General features: G+C 37.3%; 1 protein-coding gene across 3 annotated transcripts in view; it reads right to left on the bottom strand.

Moving 5' to 3' along the window:
• Positions 1 to 17408, bottom strand: part of RANBP17 (RAN binding protein 17) — a 271780-nt gene that overhangs the window by 124108 nt on the left and 130264 nt on the right. For all 3 annotated transcript variants that reach the window (XM_030572154.1, XM_030572155.1, XM_030572157.1), the window contains one exon: positions 39 to 112. In XM_030572154.1, the coding sequence (XP_030428014.1) occupies positions 39 to 112 (74 nt within the window). The remainder of the gene's footprint in view (positions 1 to 38; positions 113 to 17408) is intronic.

The raw sequence follows: 17408 nt of genomic DNA, 5'->3' as shown, positions 1-17408 counted from the left end.
AAAATAATGTATAGAATAGAACTCAAGCACAAACTCACATTTTTGCCATAAATGTTTCTAGAACATGGTTGTCATCTGTTATTCCTAAGACTTCTGACATTCGGGCATACACCTGAAAATAAACATTTCAACAGTAACAAATTATAGACATTTACAAGTATCAAAAATGTTATATCAAAAATATATTAACCCTTCCACATTCTGTTTATGTGCCGAAGGGCACAAGCATGAATGTGGATTATTCTCTCAATCCATCTGGCCCTGGCTAAATCATGTGTAGAGATGACTCATATCCTCCAGACTCAGGAATTTGGGGCTAACAGATTTTCAATCACCCCCGCTTAACCATATCCTCCCAGACAGATGTGGTAAATACTCACTATAAGCATGCACTTACTCTGTGGTTCAGTAAGCAAACCACCTCCTCTCATGGAGGTAATGACCCTTCATAAGCAGCGTCAACGGGGTACAGCAAAGCAATACCTTCCACAACTCTCTAGCCTTAGCAGCATTGGTGTAAATATTGCTCCCGCACCTTAGCTTACATTTGTTAAGTTGCTGCATTTTCACCGATGTAATCAGGTAGAACTATGCATTCCCCAGGCATCAATTTGGGGCTTTCCCTTCCCTTCCCTTCCAAGTAACGTAAAGACATTGAGTTGTGTTGTTTTCGATCACCCCTCATTCCAGGTCTAGGACATTGATTAATTCTCAAGTTTTCCTTATATTCTGCCAGTTAGAGGGATCTGTTATTATGGTGACTCATCAATCAGCAAGTCAAGTCAGATACAGTAGCATTATGTCTCACAGCTGGCATTACTGCACGTTCTTTACAAACGTCGGTGACATTTTTAGTGACCACGAATGTAATTACTTAAAAGAACTCTACTAGAATCTGAGACAGAGGGGACAGGCGCTTGGCAAAATTCTTCATATTGTTCTGCCAGTGCACCTCATTTTGAGCTACAGCACCCCTGCTTCTCATTAAAGACCTGGGCCAAACACAACTATACCAACTAGTGAATTTTAGTTCAGTCCCGAAGTATCCCTATTTTAACCCTAAATCCCACCAAAGAAAGGAGTACCAACTGAATGAAATTTTGCCATATTATGTGCTCAGGGCAAGTATGTATTAAGATCTAGGATGAGATCACCAAAGTCACAACACATGTAACTTAAGCCACCCAATGATGAAAGGCTGGTGCCATCTAGCTGCCAATTTTATTCTGAAATGTTACTTATCACACTTATAAATTGCAATGAATTACAGATATTAAATATGTCTGGTAGGATATCATACTTGTTTATACCCATTTCTACCATGCTAGTGATACCATCCCATCAAGTCACTCTTAGGAAATTCCAGTATTTAACTCTATGATGAAGTAGATATTGTCACATCCTACAGATTTCAAATTGGAATGCAATAAAGTCATGACAAAATCCAATTTGTGCAATAACTGGAGATACCAGCAAGGATATATTTATTTCCAGTATAAGTAAAAATGTCAACTTTTAATAGGACTATATATAGTGATAAAATCTTTGGTGAACTAGACAATTGGAATACTAAAATTCTTTATTATAGACAGCGCAATCCCTCCATATACCTTGAAAAAAGTAATGTCAAATATTTAAAGAATTATCATTTATTATATATATTTAATATTCAAAAAGCACACTTTTACTTTAACAGTAAATACTATTCCACTGAAACAAGTTATACTATCTAATTTTTGTGTGGTGCAAAAGTTTAGCCTCTGTATTTGTTTTCTACTTTTTTCACATCAAATCTTTTCACCGGAAAGGTTTGCATTCCTTACTAACAAATACTGATTCTCAGTTTTCCTTCCTGTGATAGGAAATGCGAGCACACGTGCTCACCTGCTATATTAGCATTGTGTTCTGTTGTCAAAGGAGGCTCTCACCACATCAGAGTTTACCAAATAAAATACTGGACCAGCAGTTAATGTTGACAAAGAGCAGTGCTTTAATCCACAATTATCCTTGTAATTCTTACTACTCCTTTTATCATCCATTAGCTTTGATTCCCATTATCCCATCAAGAACTGTGTCAACGCTTTTGTCCCTAAGGATTTTCTTCAACTACTAGGATCTGACAGCCATGCTTGAGTGCTAAACAGGATCATTACCTCTTAAATCTACTTATCTGATCCACTGAATAGTAAATTGAAAAGCTCATTAACAGCAACAATCTGATTTGTTTTCACATGTGACAGGGTCATTTTAAGTCAGTGTATGAATACAGTGCTTGTTTTAAAGACTACTACACATTTTGTAAGATGACATAAATCTTTAGCAAATTTGTAAGTAGATAATGAAGTGGTTAAAACCCATCTTCAATAAACACTAGATAATACAGATATAAAAAAAAGTGTTAGACAACCTTAATCATAGGTGTCACTACCAGTACCACTTATTTCAGACTCTCTCTCTCTCACACACACACACTCTCTCCACACACACAAAAACATTTATGTGAAAATCTGAACAAAACTAGGGTTTGCTGGTTCCAACATTGCATGCTGGTTTTGCGTTCCAACATTTCTCAAACTCATGCAATTCCTTCTCTACTTACAGTGGTGAGAACGTAATAGTGCATTTATGTTACACTTTAGGTTACCTTTCCTTCTGTAACACAGTAATCTTTTCCTTCTCAGCCAAATATTAAGATTTGCAATTTCCAGAGGAAAGGGGCAATATCCTTATACAGCATAGGAGATATTAGTCAACTACACAGTCTTATTTGGATTTAAGGTTTGTTCTGAAACTACAAAATTGTAAACATTTATAGTGACATCGTTACCCAAAACAAAATATGCTTTTGCATTGAGAAACTCCATAGTTTTGGCCTCCATAGCAACAGAATGCAAACATTGGTAAGTACCATTTTCTCAGACTTCTGAAGGTAGTCATTAGTCAGCTTTTATGTTTGGACATACAGCGAGTTACAAAATTTTAACAGAAGAGTATGGAATGTATTCAAGGGGCAGAGGGTAATATTGCCAGTTGGGTGTCAGGGTGATGTGACATGGTCCCCTGAAGTGCCCAGATTTTAAACTTCCAATTTAAAATTGAATCGGGTTCTTTTGGCTTCTCTCATTGGGTTAAATATAGGTGCCATATATTACTCAGTTGGGTTGAGCCACAGAAGAATTGCATGGTGACATACTTTCGTGAAATAGCTGCATCCTAAATCACCTGAAGCAGGAGTATCACACCAATACTGGTGCAGTCAGGCCCTTTTATAACTCTTACATTAGTGGGAGGATTAACCATAATTTGGAAGGAAACTGCCAAAGGAATAATTAATTTTCTGCTTTTTTTTAGAATTTTGAATACTCTTTGCCCAGCCCAGCTCAGCCCCAATATCGCAACTTCACATGCAGACCCAGCATCAGGTTTTTACAACATGATCACACAGCTCTATATCAACACAATGCAAATGAACTTCACAATAAGAAAATGAAACACCACCAAGTTTTGAAGTTCCCAATTTAATTCTGGACTTAATTGTTCTGCAAGCTGAGCTCATGGAATGAAAATATGGACAGGGTGTAACTTCACCCTACATTGACAGATATCAGAGGGGTAGCCATGTTAGTCTGGATCTGTAAAAGCAGCAAAGAGTCCTGTGGCACCTTATAGACTAACAGACGTATTGGAGCATGAGCTTTCGTGGGTGAATACCCACTTTGTCGGATGCAACCCACGAAAGCTCCTGCTCCAATATGTCTGTTAGTCTATAAGGTGCCACAGGACCCTTTGCTGTTTGTACATTGACAGAGACTCCTTCATTGCCATGCATACTGAAGACTGTATAAAAGAAGCACTGGCTAGGATCTTTGTTTCTGTGATTTCACACTGTAAGCAAGTGACAGACAACACAGTACTCAAGAAACAGAGAAATGGGCATGACAGTGAAGGGAAGGCATGTGACCAGCACAGTAAATTGGGTAGTAAATAAATAATATTGTCAAACGGAGAGGAGCATGTTTGGGATAAGGATGTTGTAAACCAATGTCAAAATATACTTTCTTCATCTGTACCATTAACACTAATTCAGTAGCACTTAGAGGTTTACAGTAGACAATAGCTGAGCTTGTGAACAAGTGAGGGCATATTCTGTGATCCAAAAGACACTCCTATTCATCAGATACTCAAATTACATATTGCTACTCTTTCCCCCCAACTAATTTGAAATTTATTTGCTACACTAAAAAACAGGAAGGGAGAAAAAGAGGGAGAAATATATAAATACATGGGCAGAGACAAAATTTCATGAAGCAACTTGCTTGAACTTAATTATAGTTTAAGAAAATATAGAGATATAATATAGCAAGTATTGTAAAAATTAAAGTTTTATTGCTCTGTGCTCATGTAATCTTTTGGCCCTAGATATGTTTAGCTTTGTTTTTTGGAACTATCATTATAACTCTGAAGAAGCTAATTATGTCAATCCTTAAATGTGAAACAGATTACAGAACTGGGAAACTCAGAATATGAGTTCCTAAAGGTTGTATGGCTATATAATGACAGTCACAGAAATTCAATAACGGCACTCTATGGAAAGTACTCAAATGCACCACATGAAACAAATTAAAACAGAGAAATGAATCTCACACACTGTGCAAATAAGAAAATACAAGAAAATGTTGATTCTATATGTTTCATAAAAGATGTTATAATGAATTAAGATTCTGGATAATGAATGTTTAGAAAACGACAGTAAAGTTATTACCCTTAGGCACACAATAAATGCTCAAGATGTTATAATTTCCTGATACTCTCCAGGCCTTGCTACAGAGAACAAGTACTAGTGTAGAACACAACATTAAAGTATTTTGTCATCAGATGCTGAGGGGATAACTAGGCCTTTACTATTTTTAAGCCAGCTGGGCAGGAGCCGAGTGGTAACAGCTGCAGGCTGAGCCCTGAGCCATGATGTTAATGCAGAAGAGGTGGGAGGGGTGGGGTGGAGAACTACTCTGGAACACTCCTTACTATTTTTCCAAAAAGGAGCTGTATGAGCATTCCTCAAGTGTATGCTGCACAGAACAGTATATATGTTTGGGGGCCTAGAGAGAGTGACTACATCTCCTTGGTGTTTGGTGCATATACACTGGGCCATATGCTGGGACTACCTAGTCCTTAGTTGGAATCTTGCACTTACTGTGAAGGGGCTAGTGGAGCCAGCCCCAGTCCCAATATATCCTACCAGTTCATCACAGATCAGGAGCTGAGTGCTTAAGTTAGACACCTAATTAAATGGCTTGATGATTAGAGGCTTCTGAAAATCTGAAAAATACACGTGCCTAAATATAGATTTAGGTGTCTTTAGGCACCCAGAATGAGATTTCCAAAGTCGCCTAAGGGATCTGTATGCCCAATTCCCAGTAAAGTCAACAGGAACTGAACTTCCAAATCCCCTCTCAATGACTGAAAATATGAGCTCTCAGGTTTAAAAAGTTGGCCTAAAAAGCTAAGAGAAAAATAACACTATACGTAGAGACAAACATACAGGACAGAGCTGCTAACTTCCCTACTTAATAGGTCAAGGAATTGACTATCAGGCTAAACACTATCCAGGACAGTAAGGAGAAAGAACTGAGATAATAATTCCAGCTTTCCAAACTCAATTACCTGTATCTAAGCACAAAGAGGAGAACACTGTGCAGGCCCTGAATTATGCCACCAAGAATGTCTGTATTCCTGAACAGTTACAACATGGACAGGGACTTGTCTTAAAAAGTGAGATCTCAAGATCTCCAGCTCAGAGACCAGGCCAACAGAATATGCTGAGTATTGAGGTGAGCCATTTCTTCTTTAGCTGCATGTTTAGCTCCCTAACTTAGGAATACGATACAGATATCCGGGGGGGGGGGGGGCGGGATTTGAAAAGTAAAATAGGTATTTATGACCAACTTTCAACCAGAATCTGTGAGAACAGGGGATGAGGTGACCCTCTAGGGGGCATTAAAACACCATTCTCCCATTTGCTGCCACCTGTTTCCCACCCCAACTAGCAGAGGCAGAAGGGTACCGATGACATGAATAGCACGATACATTTATATACTAGATGTATATCGAGTTTAATAAAAATAGCATAGAGGGCTATCCTTTGCCTGTCATAGGCATTCTATAGAATGACATTTTAAAAAAGACGGTTACTCACCTCTGTAACTGTTGTTCTTCGAGATGTGTTGCTCATATCCATTCCAGTTAGGTGTACGCGCCGAGCGTGCACATTCGTCGGAAAACTTTTACCCTAGCAACTCAGTGGGCCGGCAGGTCGCCCCCTAGAGTGGCGCCACCATGGCGCTCCATATATACTCCTGCCGGCCCACCCGCTCCTCAGTTCCTTCTTACCGCCCGTGTCGGTCGTTGGAACAGTGGAGCGCGGCTTAGCTGACCTCCACTTCCCTAGCTACTATTCTATAGAATGACATTTTAAAATAGTAGTTAGTGACTATAATAATCAGAATAGTGATTGCAACTCAGCTGTAGCATCAGAGGAAGAAGCATGAGCATACTGTACATATGTATGAACATCCCTTTGACTCAGTGCCAGCATCAAGGGTGCTCTCTTCCCACAACACTGGGGGAATGTTTTATCATCATAGAAATGACGTGGTCATCTGCACAGCTTCTGATGATATCAGCACTTAATGCTACCATCATGGGTTGTTCATGTCCCATTCCCATTAGCTTACTTGGAGGAACAGGATTCACAGGAAACCATGGTGCCAGGATTGCAAATTCCCCATCTGTCCATATGAAATGTGCATTTCCCACTTGACAAGCTTTTTCTTTTTAATGGAAACTGCTTTTTATTTAAACAAATTTCTCTGAAGTGGGGAGTGAAATTCACCCATTTTTCTCATCCTGTCTCTGATATTTCCAATCTCTTCCCAAGGTCTCTGTTGTCCCCCTGTCTTCCATCTTGAAGGTTATCTGCCCAACTTGAAGGCACATTGAGGAGAATAAGGGGTTTCTTGGAGAGTGATTTGTATTTCTGATGCTTAGTGCAAAACAATTGGGACTGCTGCTCGTCCAGCCCTATGGTTACGGGTGCAGCCCAAATACAGGCACAATATTCTTTGGACAAAGTTTTCATTTTTATTTATTACAGGGAGGAAAAAAAAATCCAATTTTGCCCAACCTCACATTTTGAGAGCTTGAAAAGTGGAAGCACTGCTGAGCAGGAGTTCACTCTGAAACAGAAAATTAGGCTTATTTATGCAAATTGACATTTCTGAATCTACTACTTAGTGCTAAAAAAATTATGATGTATTGTGACAGTGGAGAGTAAGAAGCCAGTGTAAAAAGACTACAAAGCAAAATCCACTCTGTCTTTATACTGGAGTAATAATCATAAAAAGAAGTTAGATGTTCAATATTGAAGCAAAATATTGAATTCTTAAGCATTAAGAGGGTTACACTTGATCTAGCTGAAGATACCAGCGGTCACTAGTTTAAAGGTATTCGGGATGGTCAATATACAAGATGTATCCATGGCCCTTCAAACATTCACGTTATTGAAGATAATTTAAGTTTTTGTTCTCTCTCTTTTTGCTGCTAGACATTTTAATTGATCTATTAGGCCTTCATTTAGCCAAGCACTTAAGCACGTGCTTAACTTTAAGCACCTGGTTAAATCCATCCCTATTAAGTAAACCACTTAAATATATTTAAATTGTAAATAATACTTTGTATATTTACTTAGTCACTATCCATAGTGAAGCTTTTTTAATTGCATTCTCTCACTCTCTCTGGCTTCCACTCTCCATCTGTTTAAGTATGTGCATTTTGGTGTACATTTGATCAAACATTAGTGGTTCTCATCAAAAGCTCTATTAATTTCATACCCACACCCTTCTATCCTTCTTGCCTAAATTTGTAGGCTTTCATGTCCCACTTTGTGGCAGCAGTTTCCAGGTGGTGATTAGCACCATATCAGAGATTCAAGTTTCATATGCAGCCAGGCATTTAATGAGAAACCTAAATACTGCTTTTATATCCTTTAATGATGGAGTTTAACCAATATTATATGGACATGAGAGCAAATTTCATTTCAGTCAGAAAACTGCAAAGGGGAAGAGCTACATTTAGACAAAACTAGTGATATTAAGGGGTGACATTGCTACTTGCAGTTATAGCCATAAAAAGATGGTAAACTAAATTCTACTGTAAGTCCTTAACTTTATCTAGATCAATGGCACACTCAGAACTCTGATATGAATTAAGATTTTGTCAGATATATGTAAATAATTAACTAATCATTTACATTATAATTGTCTATTTATATGAAATGTTCAACATGTGCAATTCCCATTGACCTCAATTGTAGCTGCAGGTGCTGAGCACCTTTCAGCATCAAGCCCTAAGTATTTGAACCTTATCAGTATCACTTGTTTTAAAAAGATTTTGTATTTAAGTTGTATATCTGACTGCTTTTTGCACATTTATCCCAAGGCATTAGGGGAGGTGTTACAGTCTCCATAGCTAATACTAGCAATTTGAACAACACTCTTTGGTAAGCCAGAAATAAGATAATTGTTCAACATAGGCTGGCTCTTCTGAAATACTGGAAGCATTGCCTGTAATTATAGACATCTGTCATTGCTAGCCACTCAGTAGTAACCCTGACATCAATATACAACGATAACACTAAACTGCCTGCAGGCATAGCAATGGAGGCCAGATACGAGAGGCGGGCAATCATCTGCTTCATCCAAACTATCTGTCAAAGGTTTCCAACCACAAATAGCTCTTACATTTTGTATCCTTAGGATAACGTGTTGATTTATTTTAGATCCTCTAATATTTACAATCTAGGCCATCTACTAAAATAAAGAAACAAACCTTATGGCTAATGGAGGCAGTTACTGTTCAAAACCATCATGAAAGGTCATAGCTCACTACTCAAATGTTAAACATTGATGGCTGTTTGAACACGCATCTTTGTGTAAACTTTTTCTTTTAACTGCATGTAATTATTTTCAACTGCTATTCACAATGGTAAACACTGTCTCATTAGCCAATGTTGTCAAGCTGATCTGAAGAAACATTTATATTTTAAACCTTTATGTTCTTTGCTAAGTCTCAATGTTCTACGCTGCAACACAGGGAACAGTTAGCTTTCTATGCAGTGTAATCCTACATGTACTTCTGTGTAAAAGTAATTAACATCCATGATTTACAAGCAGTACGTAGGCATAAGATACTTTATTCGTTCTTGGTATGTGACTGAAGTAGGTTCTTAATCAGGAAAAAAAGTTTACTGAAATTTACAGGTAGCTGTAGTGTCACATTTTTTAAAAAATGGAAGCTGAAAATTATGTTGAATCCCTTACACGTCACTTTTTTCTCTTTGTCCTCATTTTAAAATCATTCTAAGAAAAGAGCAAAAAATAACTGAAGATTTAAACTAATTAAGAATTAACATCCTTACAATTATCATAATTTGTTATTAACAACAACTGAGATTTCCTAGTAAGATCACAACAGCCTGTGCTGAAGAGAAACTATTAATTACTAGACAGACAGTTAGCTTACAAGTGAGCTGCATTTTAAAAACCTCCTTCAAAATACAATTGCTAAATGCCTTACAGTGCTGTAATGTGAGACAGGTTCAAATCTTATTACTTCACTGAAATTAAAACCTAAGTTTTAATACTGTTCAAGTCGAACAACGATTCCACACTTTATTGCTTTTGAAATCCCTTGATGATCATAGGAAAAAATGCCCCCGAGAAAAAAAGACTCTGTTTTCGATAAACAGAAAATACAGTTTGCACTCTTAGCCTCTTTGTCATCACAAAAAAAGGATTTAATGCCAATTCTTTAAAAAAAGACTTTTTTCACAAAATGTGCACCTTGTGTGCCATTTGTAAAATCAGTTCACTTTCTTTTATTTATTACTGCAGCGCGGCAAGGCAATAAAGCAGCTACTGATAGCTAATAAATTACATGCCTTTTAAAACAATTCTCCAGCTACAAAAACTTGTAACTACAAAGGTTTACATTTACATGGTACACCATGTGAAATGTCTGTATTTATGTCCGATTAGCCACGTTAGTAAAATCTGACCCTTTACCAAACAGTTGAGGGTAAAACAAGGGTTATGAATAAGATTAAACTGCATACAAAGAATAACTTTCTTGTTTAGGCTTTTCCTAAGAAGCATACAGTTGAATATAAAATTTAGCAGATGGTTTGGTTAAATCATTTATGTGAAAAATAGTTTAAACAATATGTATTTTCAAAGATGTCCTTCAAACTAAGTTGGTGAAAATTGGAACATTGTTTTTTCAATTTTATTCCTCAAAACTAGCAGTTATTTATTGTTAAAACTACTATTCCTAGTGGGTTTTCAATAATAATCACAATATGTATTTATATCACATGCAGCCAAAAACCAAGTATTCCTGTTTTTAATGAATTATATTTATAGATCCCTAAGTAAGCTTTTTTGGGTGAAAACAGATTTTGAAATACATTAAACGTAATCTTATTTCATTATCTGTGTATCTTCTATATGTATATATTAAATTAATTAAGCTGCTCTTAAATAATGTTCTGCCTTATTACAACTAGTATAAGCAATTATATCTAAACTATGTACAAACTGATGTGCATTTTACCTTCTTTTGTTTTTGTCCCATATTATTTTTTAGTCAATGTACTCAGCTATTTTCATACATTTGTTCTTTACTATGTGATTGTCTTCTAAATCATTAAGCTAAGCAATACATTCTTTTAAACTGTCTATCATGATGACAACAACATATTTATAAAGTATTGCCCTGTTATTAATTTCCTCCATTTCCTGCTATTTTTATAACATTAGTGGCTTCGGTATTGCTTTGTCCATGTAATTTTCTTCCTACATAATACCTCTAAAATATCAATTCATTTTTAATTATGTATAAAGAATAATCTTACTCATTCTCCCCCCAAAATAAAACCACACATATACTTATAGCAAGGGTTCTCAAACTGGGGGTTGGGACCCCTCAGGGGGTCTTGAGGTAATTACATGGGGAGAGGGGGGATGGTGAGCTGTCAACCTCCACCCCAAACCCCACTTGCCTCCAGCATTTATATGGTGGTAAATATATTAAACAATGTGTTTAACTTATTGGGGGGGTCGCACTCCAAGGCTTGAGATGTGAAAGAGGTCTACAGTAAAAAAGTTTGAGACTTCTGAGGGGGGAGGGACAGCTCCCCTCTTGGGGGGGGGATAGCTCCCCCTTTCGAGGGGGCAGGGATAGCTCAGTGGTTTGAGCATTGGCCTGCTAAACCCAGGGAAGTGAGTTCAATTCTTGAGGGGGGCCACTTAGGGATCTGGGGCAAAAATCAGTACTTGGTCCTGCTAGTGAAGGTAGGGGGTTGGACTCAATGACCCTTCAGGGTCCCTTCCAGTTCTAGGAGACAGATATATCTCCATTATAAAAAAAACCCAACCCACTGACTTTTAGTATTCCTGCTCAATTTCTTTTGACTATCTACAGCATATTAGTAAATGTACTGCATAATCTTAAATTCCTTCCAAGATTTATTTCCAACATCACTATTAATGTATTTAATGGAGATGTTATGGGGCAGATTAAGAGTTTGATTATGCTGTGCTTGGTGGAAAATGGGGTGGAGCACTTGGCTCTAGGACACTTTTGCACTTCCTTTACCTGGGGCCACCATTCTCTGAAATAATTAAGGGCTTCCTGGAGTAGTGTGTACTATTTCTTTACATGTTGCATATGTGCTGAGCACTCTACAAGACACAAATATAAAGATAAAATATTCTCCAAAAGAGCTCAAAATTTAGGGAACAGAAAAAAAGAAACCATATCCATTAGGAAACCCAGAGACAGGACTAAATATAGCAAAAATGTGGGGTGTCTGACATAACTTAGTATACACATTTGTGGAAGGTCAGAAAATAGATGTGACATTAACAAGGGATATAAATAAAGAGAGAGCGGGAGCCTGGCATATTTGGACTAAGGAGATGTTCCATGCAAAGGAGGATGCTGGGAAGAAGGTACAAAGACAGATACAAGGAAATTACAGGTTGGTGAAATTGGAGAAATGAACAAAGACACTATTAAAAATTATATTCATTGGGATGGAACAGTGTAGGGCTTTGAAGGCAAAGATAAAGGATGAAATTCAGGCCCTGCTGAAGTCAAGGAAGGTTGTGGAATCTCCATCTCTGAGATATTTAAGAGTAGGTTAGATAAATGTGTATCAGGGATGGTCTAGACAGTATTTGGTCCTTCCATGAGGGCAAGGGACTGGACTTGATGACCTCTCAAGGTCTCTTCCACTTCTAGATTCTATGAATCTATGAATCAATGGGAGTTTTGTCATTGACTTCAATGGAATGAGGATTTCATGCAAAAAGTTTAAACTGAGGAAGCCAGTGGGGGATTAGGCAAGGGGACTGACGTGGTCTGATCTACAGATGAATAAGTGCTTGTCTACACTACCTGCCAAATTGGCGGGCAGTAATCGATCCAGCAGAGGTCGATTTATCGGGTCTAGTATAGACCCAATTAAATTGGCGGCAGAGCCCTCCCCTGTTGATTCTGGTACTCCCCAGAACGAGGAGTGCAAGCAGAGTCGACGGGAGAGTGTCAGCAGTCGACTTACTGCAGTGAAGACACTGTAGTAAGTAGATCTAAGTACGTTGACTTCAGCTATGCTATTCATGTAGCTGAAGTTGCCTATCTTAGCTCGACCCTTCGTGGTAGTATAGACAAGCCCTAAGATACCTAACAGCTACATTTTGGAAGGGTTGAAGGGGAATGATATGGATATCAAGCATTGAATAAAACCAGATATTGACCAACCTAGACATTTTAGCCTTGAAACATGACACTATCTTTAGGTATTATGAGGTATGCAACTCCTAAGGTGAGTATAGCATGAGTAAATACAAAAAATCCATCCCAGTGGCTCAATCAGCAAGGATCCTGAATATAAATGTATCAATATTTAAATAGGTTACAAAAGTAGTAATAATCACACAACTGACCAAGGCAGAACTGTGAATGGAACTCAGGAATCCCAACAAATAATTATTTTGGGTAATGTACAGAAAGTTTTGCAGTTCAGCCTCTACTGTAGGGTCCTCTGAAATATGTGGCACTAGCTGCAAGTGGTATATGGAGTAAAGTATGCCTTAAATTCTCTTGCCTGCATTCAGAGAAGCGTGGACTACCACCAGTGTTGATAATGAGGGAAACTACACAGGAAACAGAAGAGGGCCAATGTTTGATCAAATCACAATAGAGTGAATAGTGAATAGTTGCAGACTGACTATTCAGAAATAGGATCACTGTACCATCTACATTAGTTTTCTCCTGTTTAAGGAAAATATTTTAAAAATAATTTAAACACAAGTTTTGCTAATACAGTTATGTGCTGGTTGATGTTTGGGGAACACAGTCTTGTTAAAGCGATTTTTATAAACCAAGAATGAGAGTAAAGAGGTACAACTACACAGCTGGCAAATAGGGAAAGCAAGAGAAACAACACTTTCTCTTTCTATCCTATTATTTTCATAAGAGAGGAGTTGTCCAGCTGTGTTACAATTCCTTCTTTCAATCTTTTCTTGCAGCTACTTCACAATGCCTGCCTAACTCCTTGCCCAGACAGGAGCCAATCTAACTTCCACTTTAGTGTTTTTATTTTACATTCTTAAACATTTTGATTACCAGGCATTTCTGACACCAAATACATAAGCAAACCATTTCCCAGGTAAGACTGCCACTTGGTTCTCTATCTAAAACATTTATTTCAACGCACTGGAGCAAGTATGGTGTGGCTCATTTCTGCTCTCATTTACATCAGTGCAAAGATGGAGTAACTCCTCTGACTGAAATGGAGATTTATACGGGTGTTACTGAGAGCAGAAATTGGTGCTGTATGTGTGATTTCTCAGAGTTCTGAGGGCTCAGCAGACAAATTATCAGTATGTGCTATGATGTTTAAGCACAAAAGACTAAGCTGATACAGTGGGTTCAGAATTTCCTTTTTTATCTGTCTCAAGTCTTTAAAGCTTTATTATTATTTCTCATGCATAGCAACATAATGGGATTCTAGCTGCTAAATCATCAGATTCATCTCTTTGACCACTGAGGACTCTCCTCCTTCTCCCACTGAAGTAAGTAGAAACCCTCTTCCTTTTAACATCAATGGAAGGAGGACAGGCATCTGACTCAGTATCATCTGAATACTTTGTGTGATATGTAGAAACAAAGAGACACTTTCATTAACTCACAGTGCACTGACATTTTTTTAGATGTTAAATTAGTAGAAAACTCTTTTACCATAACAGACATTTCGGTAAGAATAAAAATCTGCTATAGACAATCTCCACACACATTACAGTGACAATTGACAACTGTTAAATTTCTAAATATATTGAGAAAGTGTTTGTACATAAGCGTGAAGATATTCAGTATACCACAAGCCCCAGAAAGTGACTCATTTTAGAAATAAATGATTTAGCACTCGGAGTCAATCCAAGGAAAATCAACTATCCAGAACTTTCAGGAACAGTTTAATATGCCAAGGGATGAGACGGCTCGCGTCTCAAAATAAGTCAAGTAGGTAGCATCAAGTCATTTCCTATGCAGAGGTAAGCCAAATACCACATGTGCATGTTCCTAAGTGCCTGAATCTGCAGATGTGCAGCCACTACATCTACATTTTGATTGCCCTTTTCTACATGATGCAATCAGTTTGTAATATGATTGATAGTAATGCCTTTTAATAATGTATGGAGCATATTTTTAGTATGTTCTGCTGACTTCTCAAACCAACAAGATAGATTTGATTATGTGCATATGATATATAATGGAATACTGTCAAATACGATACTAATCTGTATGTCAGAGAATCTGAAAAACTAAGAGCTAAACAATCTCTTAACTTGTCCTGTATGTACTGATGACTTGTACATTTAATATACACTTAATTTATCTTAAAAAGAGATTGCAAACATTAATTTTGATTATTCAGCTATGACTTAGCATAGGCATTTATATAGCTAGCAGTGAACTAATAATATTCTAAAAATTAGCAAACATTCAGCAAACCAGCATTGAATCTCTTCCTGAATAAAGTGCATGGAAAACTTGTAGGTGAATGATAATAAAACAGAGTGTGCCATTACTTTTGAGAACTCACTCAGAGATGGCCCACAACATTTCAATTACTTAAAACATCATTTTCTGTGCATCCTGTCTTTAGATATGATGGTATTTATAGGGTATCTAAAATAGACCTAGAAATTAAATATTAATTCCAACTTTTTTCCAGTACAGATTATTTTATTTAATACTGTATTATGTTACATTTGCTAAATGCCTTCTGATAAACAAGTCTTTTACATTCAATAACTTGTAAAATTCACACAAATCATTTAATACTTAAGCAGACATAAAAAAAAAGGCTCAGATATAAATTGTGTTCCCAAAAGGCTGCTTTCTCTATAGATCTACAAGCCTGGAGTAACAACTCATCACTAGTAAGAATACTCTGGAGAAATAACAATACAAACCCCTCCTTATGGCCTTCCCATTTTAGTTCTTTTGAACCAACTTGGAATACTCCATAGTCTATGGCATTCAGTGAAGAAGATATTGATGCCACCTGTCATATAGCTGTAATAAATGGCTTTTCTCCATGCTCTGGAGGACCGGCAAGGGATAGAAGAATGATGCAATTATCTAGCCTTCAAATGACATTTTAGAGATGGATACTAAACTCTAAGAGGAAGAAAGCTATGTTAAAATATTACATAATCATTACGTAATAACAGTGTTATACCAGTACAACCTATAAACCTACTCTATTTTATTCATACACATACCAGTCCACAATATGCAGGTAAAGTTTGGCAGTAGCTCAATAAAAATAACCTAACTTTGGGAGGATCTGAGTCCTCTTCAAAGAGCTGATGAGCACAGAGAATAATCCAAACTTTGTATATTCTGCAACATTTCCAGGTTGTGGAAAATGGTTATGTATAATATAACCTGTGCAATGTTCACTACTGATCATGCAATTGCTCTGACAGTTGTATACTCAACTAATCGTTAGCTTCTCATTGGTCACACGGATATGCCTTCTGCCCTCCTCTAACCCACTTATGTAAAGAAATTATCACACTTGCACTAATATCTGTTAAGATTTCCAAAATAAATGGAATAGACTGAGAGATTCTGGAGAAAAGAACTTGCCTGTCCTTTTACTTTAGAAGAACAGAGCAGGAGATTTCATAGGAGAAAACACATATCTTCCAGTTCAAACATTTCCCTCCTTTTACAGAAGCTGCTCTCGCAGCATGCTCCAAGGGCATCCATGCAGATTGATTCAAGCTACTTCAATGCTAAGCTTGTCACAACTGGTGCAAAACAAAACAAAGCAAAACAGAAAAAAAAACCAAAAACATAATTACTGCCAAATAATGAGCTACAAACCCTGATGGTTCTTGCAGACACTCAAGATATTCTTAAGAGTAACTTACTTCACCTCCAAATTTGTTCTAGCTCTTGACTCTGTGAGGCACTGAGGAAATGAAGTAACCTTTTTTCTGAAAAAGAATCAAAGGTAGGCAGGGAGGTGTTCATCTAAATTATCTCAGAACATTTAACTGATTTCCACAAGACCGTTCTCTATTTCCAACTCCACTTTCAATGCTTATTGCAAATTGCGTAGAGACACTGACGGTCCCCAAACGAATGGGAATGACATCTAGTGCACTGAAGACTGTCACAGAAAATTTTCCCAGGATAAAGTAGTTTCTATTATGGGACATAGCTTCATTTCAAAGACTCTTCCAAATTGGAGATAAGACAGACTGGACTCTAAACATTTTTAGTTTGGGAATTTTTTTTTTATCCCCAGCTAATGTGCAGTGCCTGGTTCCAAATTAATTTAGATCTCTTGCTCTGTGGAAGCAAGCACATTGATTAGATTAGATTCTGGTCCATGATATATTTCCAGACAAACAACTGCTAGCATAGAGTTATGGCTAAGTGAATATTTCAGTAACATATGGATAAACATGTTCCAGGGATCTTGAAATTATCTCCAACCTAAGCATTATAAACCCAGGATGCTCAGTTAAGGTTTTACTGATACTTCAGCAAAGCACTGATTGGAGCTCCAAGGGCTTACTCAGCTGAGGCAGAGAACATGCAGTATTTCTAATGACTTGAGGATAAGTAATATTAACCTTGAGATTTTTTTTTTTACTTTAATTTTAAAGGGCAGATTCACTAGCACACTATAGCAGTCAGAATGCACTAGCCAGGTAAAATGGAGTTTCAGCAGCTTTGTATCACCAGAGCAGCATAAAGCAGTTGAC

This window comes from Gopherus evgoodei, chromosome 8 (genome assembly GCF_007399415.2).
Source record: "Gopherus evgoodei ecotype Sinaloan lineage chromosome 8, rGopEvg1_v1.p, whole genome shotgun sequence".
NCBI classification, from domain to species: Eukaryota; Metazoa; Chordata; order Testudines; family Testudinidae; genus Gopherus; species Gopherus evgoodei.
This window is presented reverse-complemented; position numbering and strand designations above follow the sequence as displayed.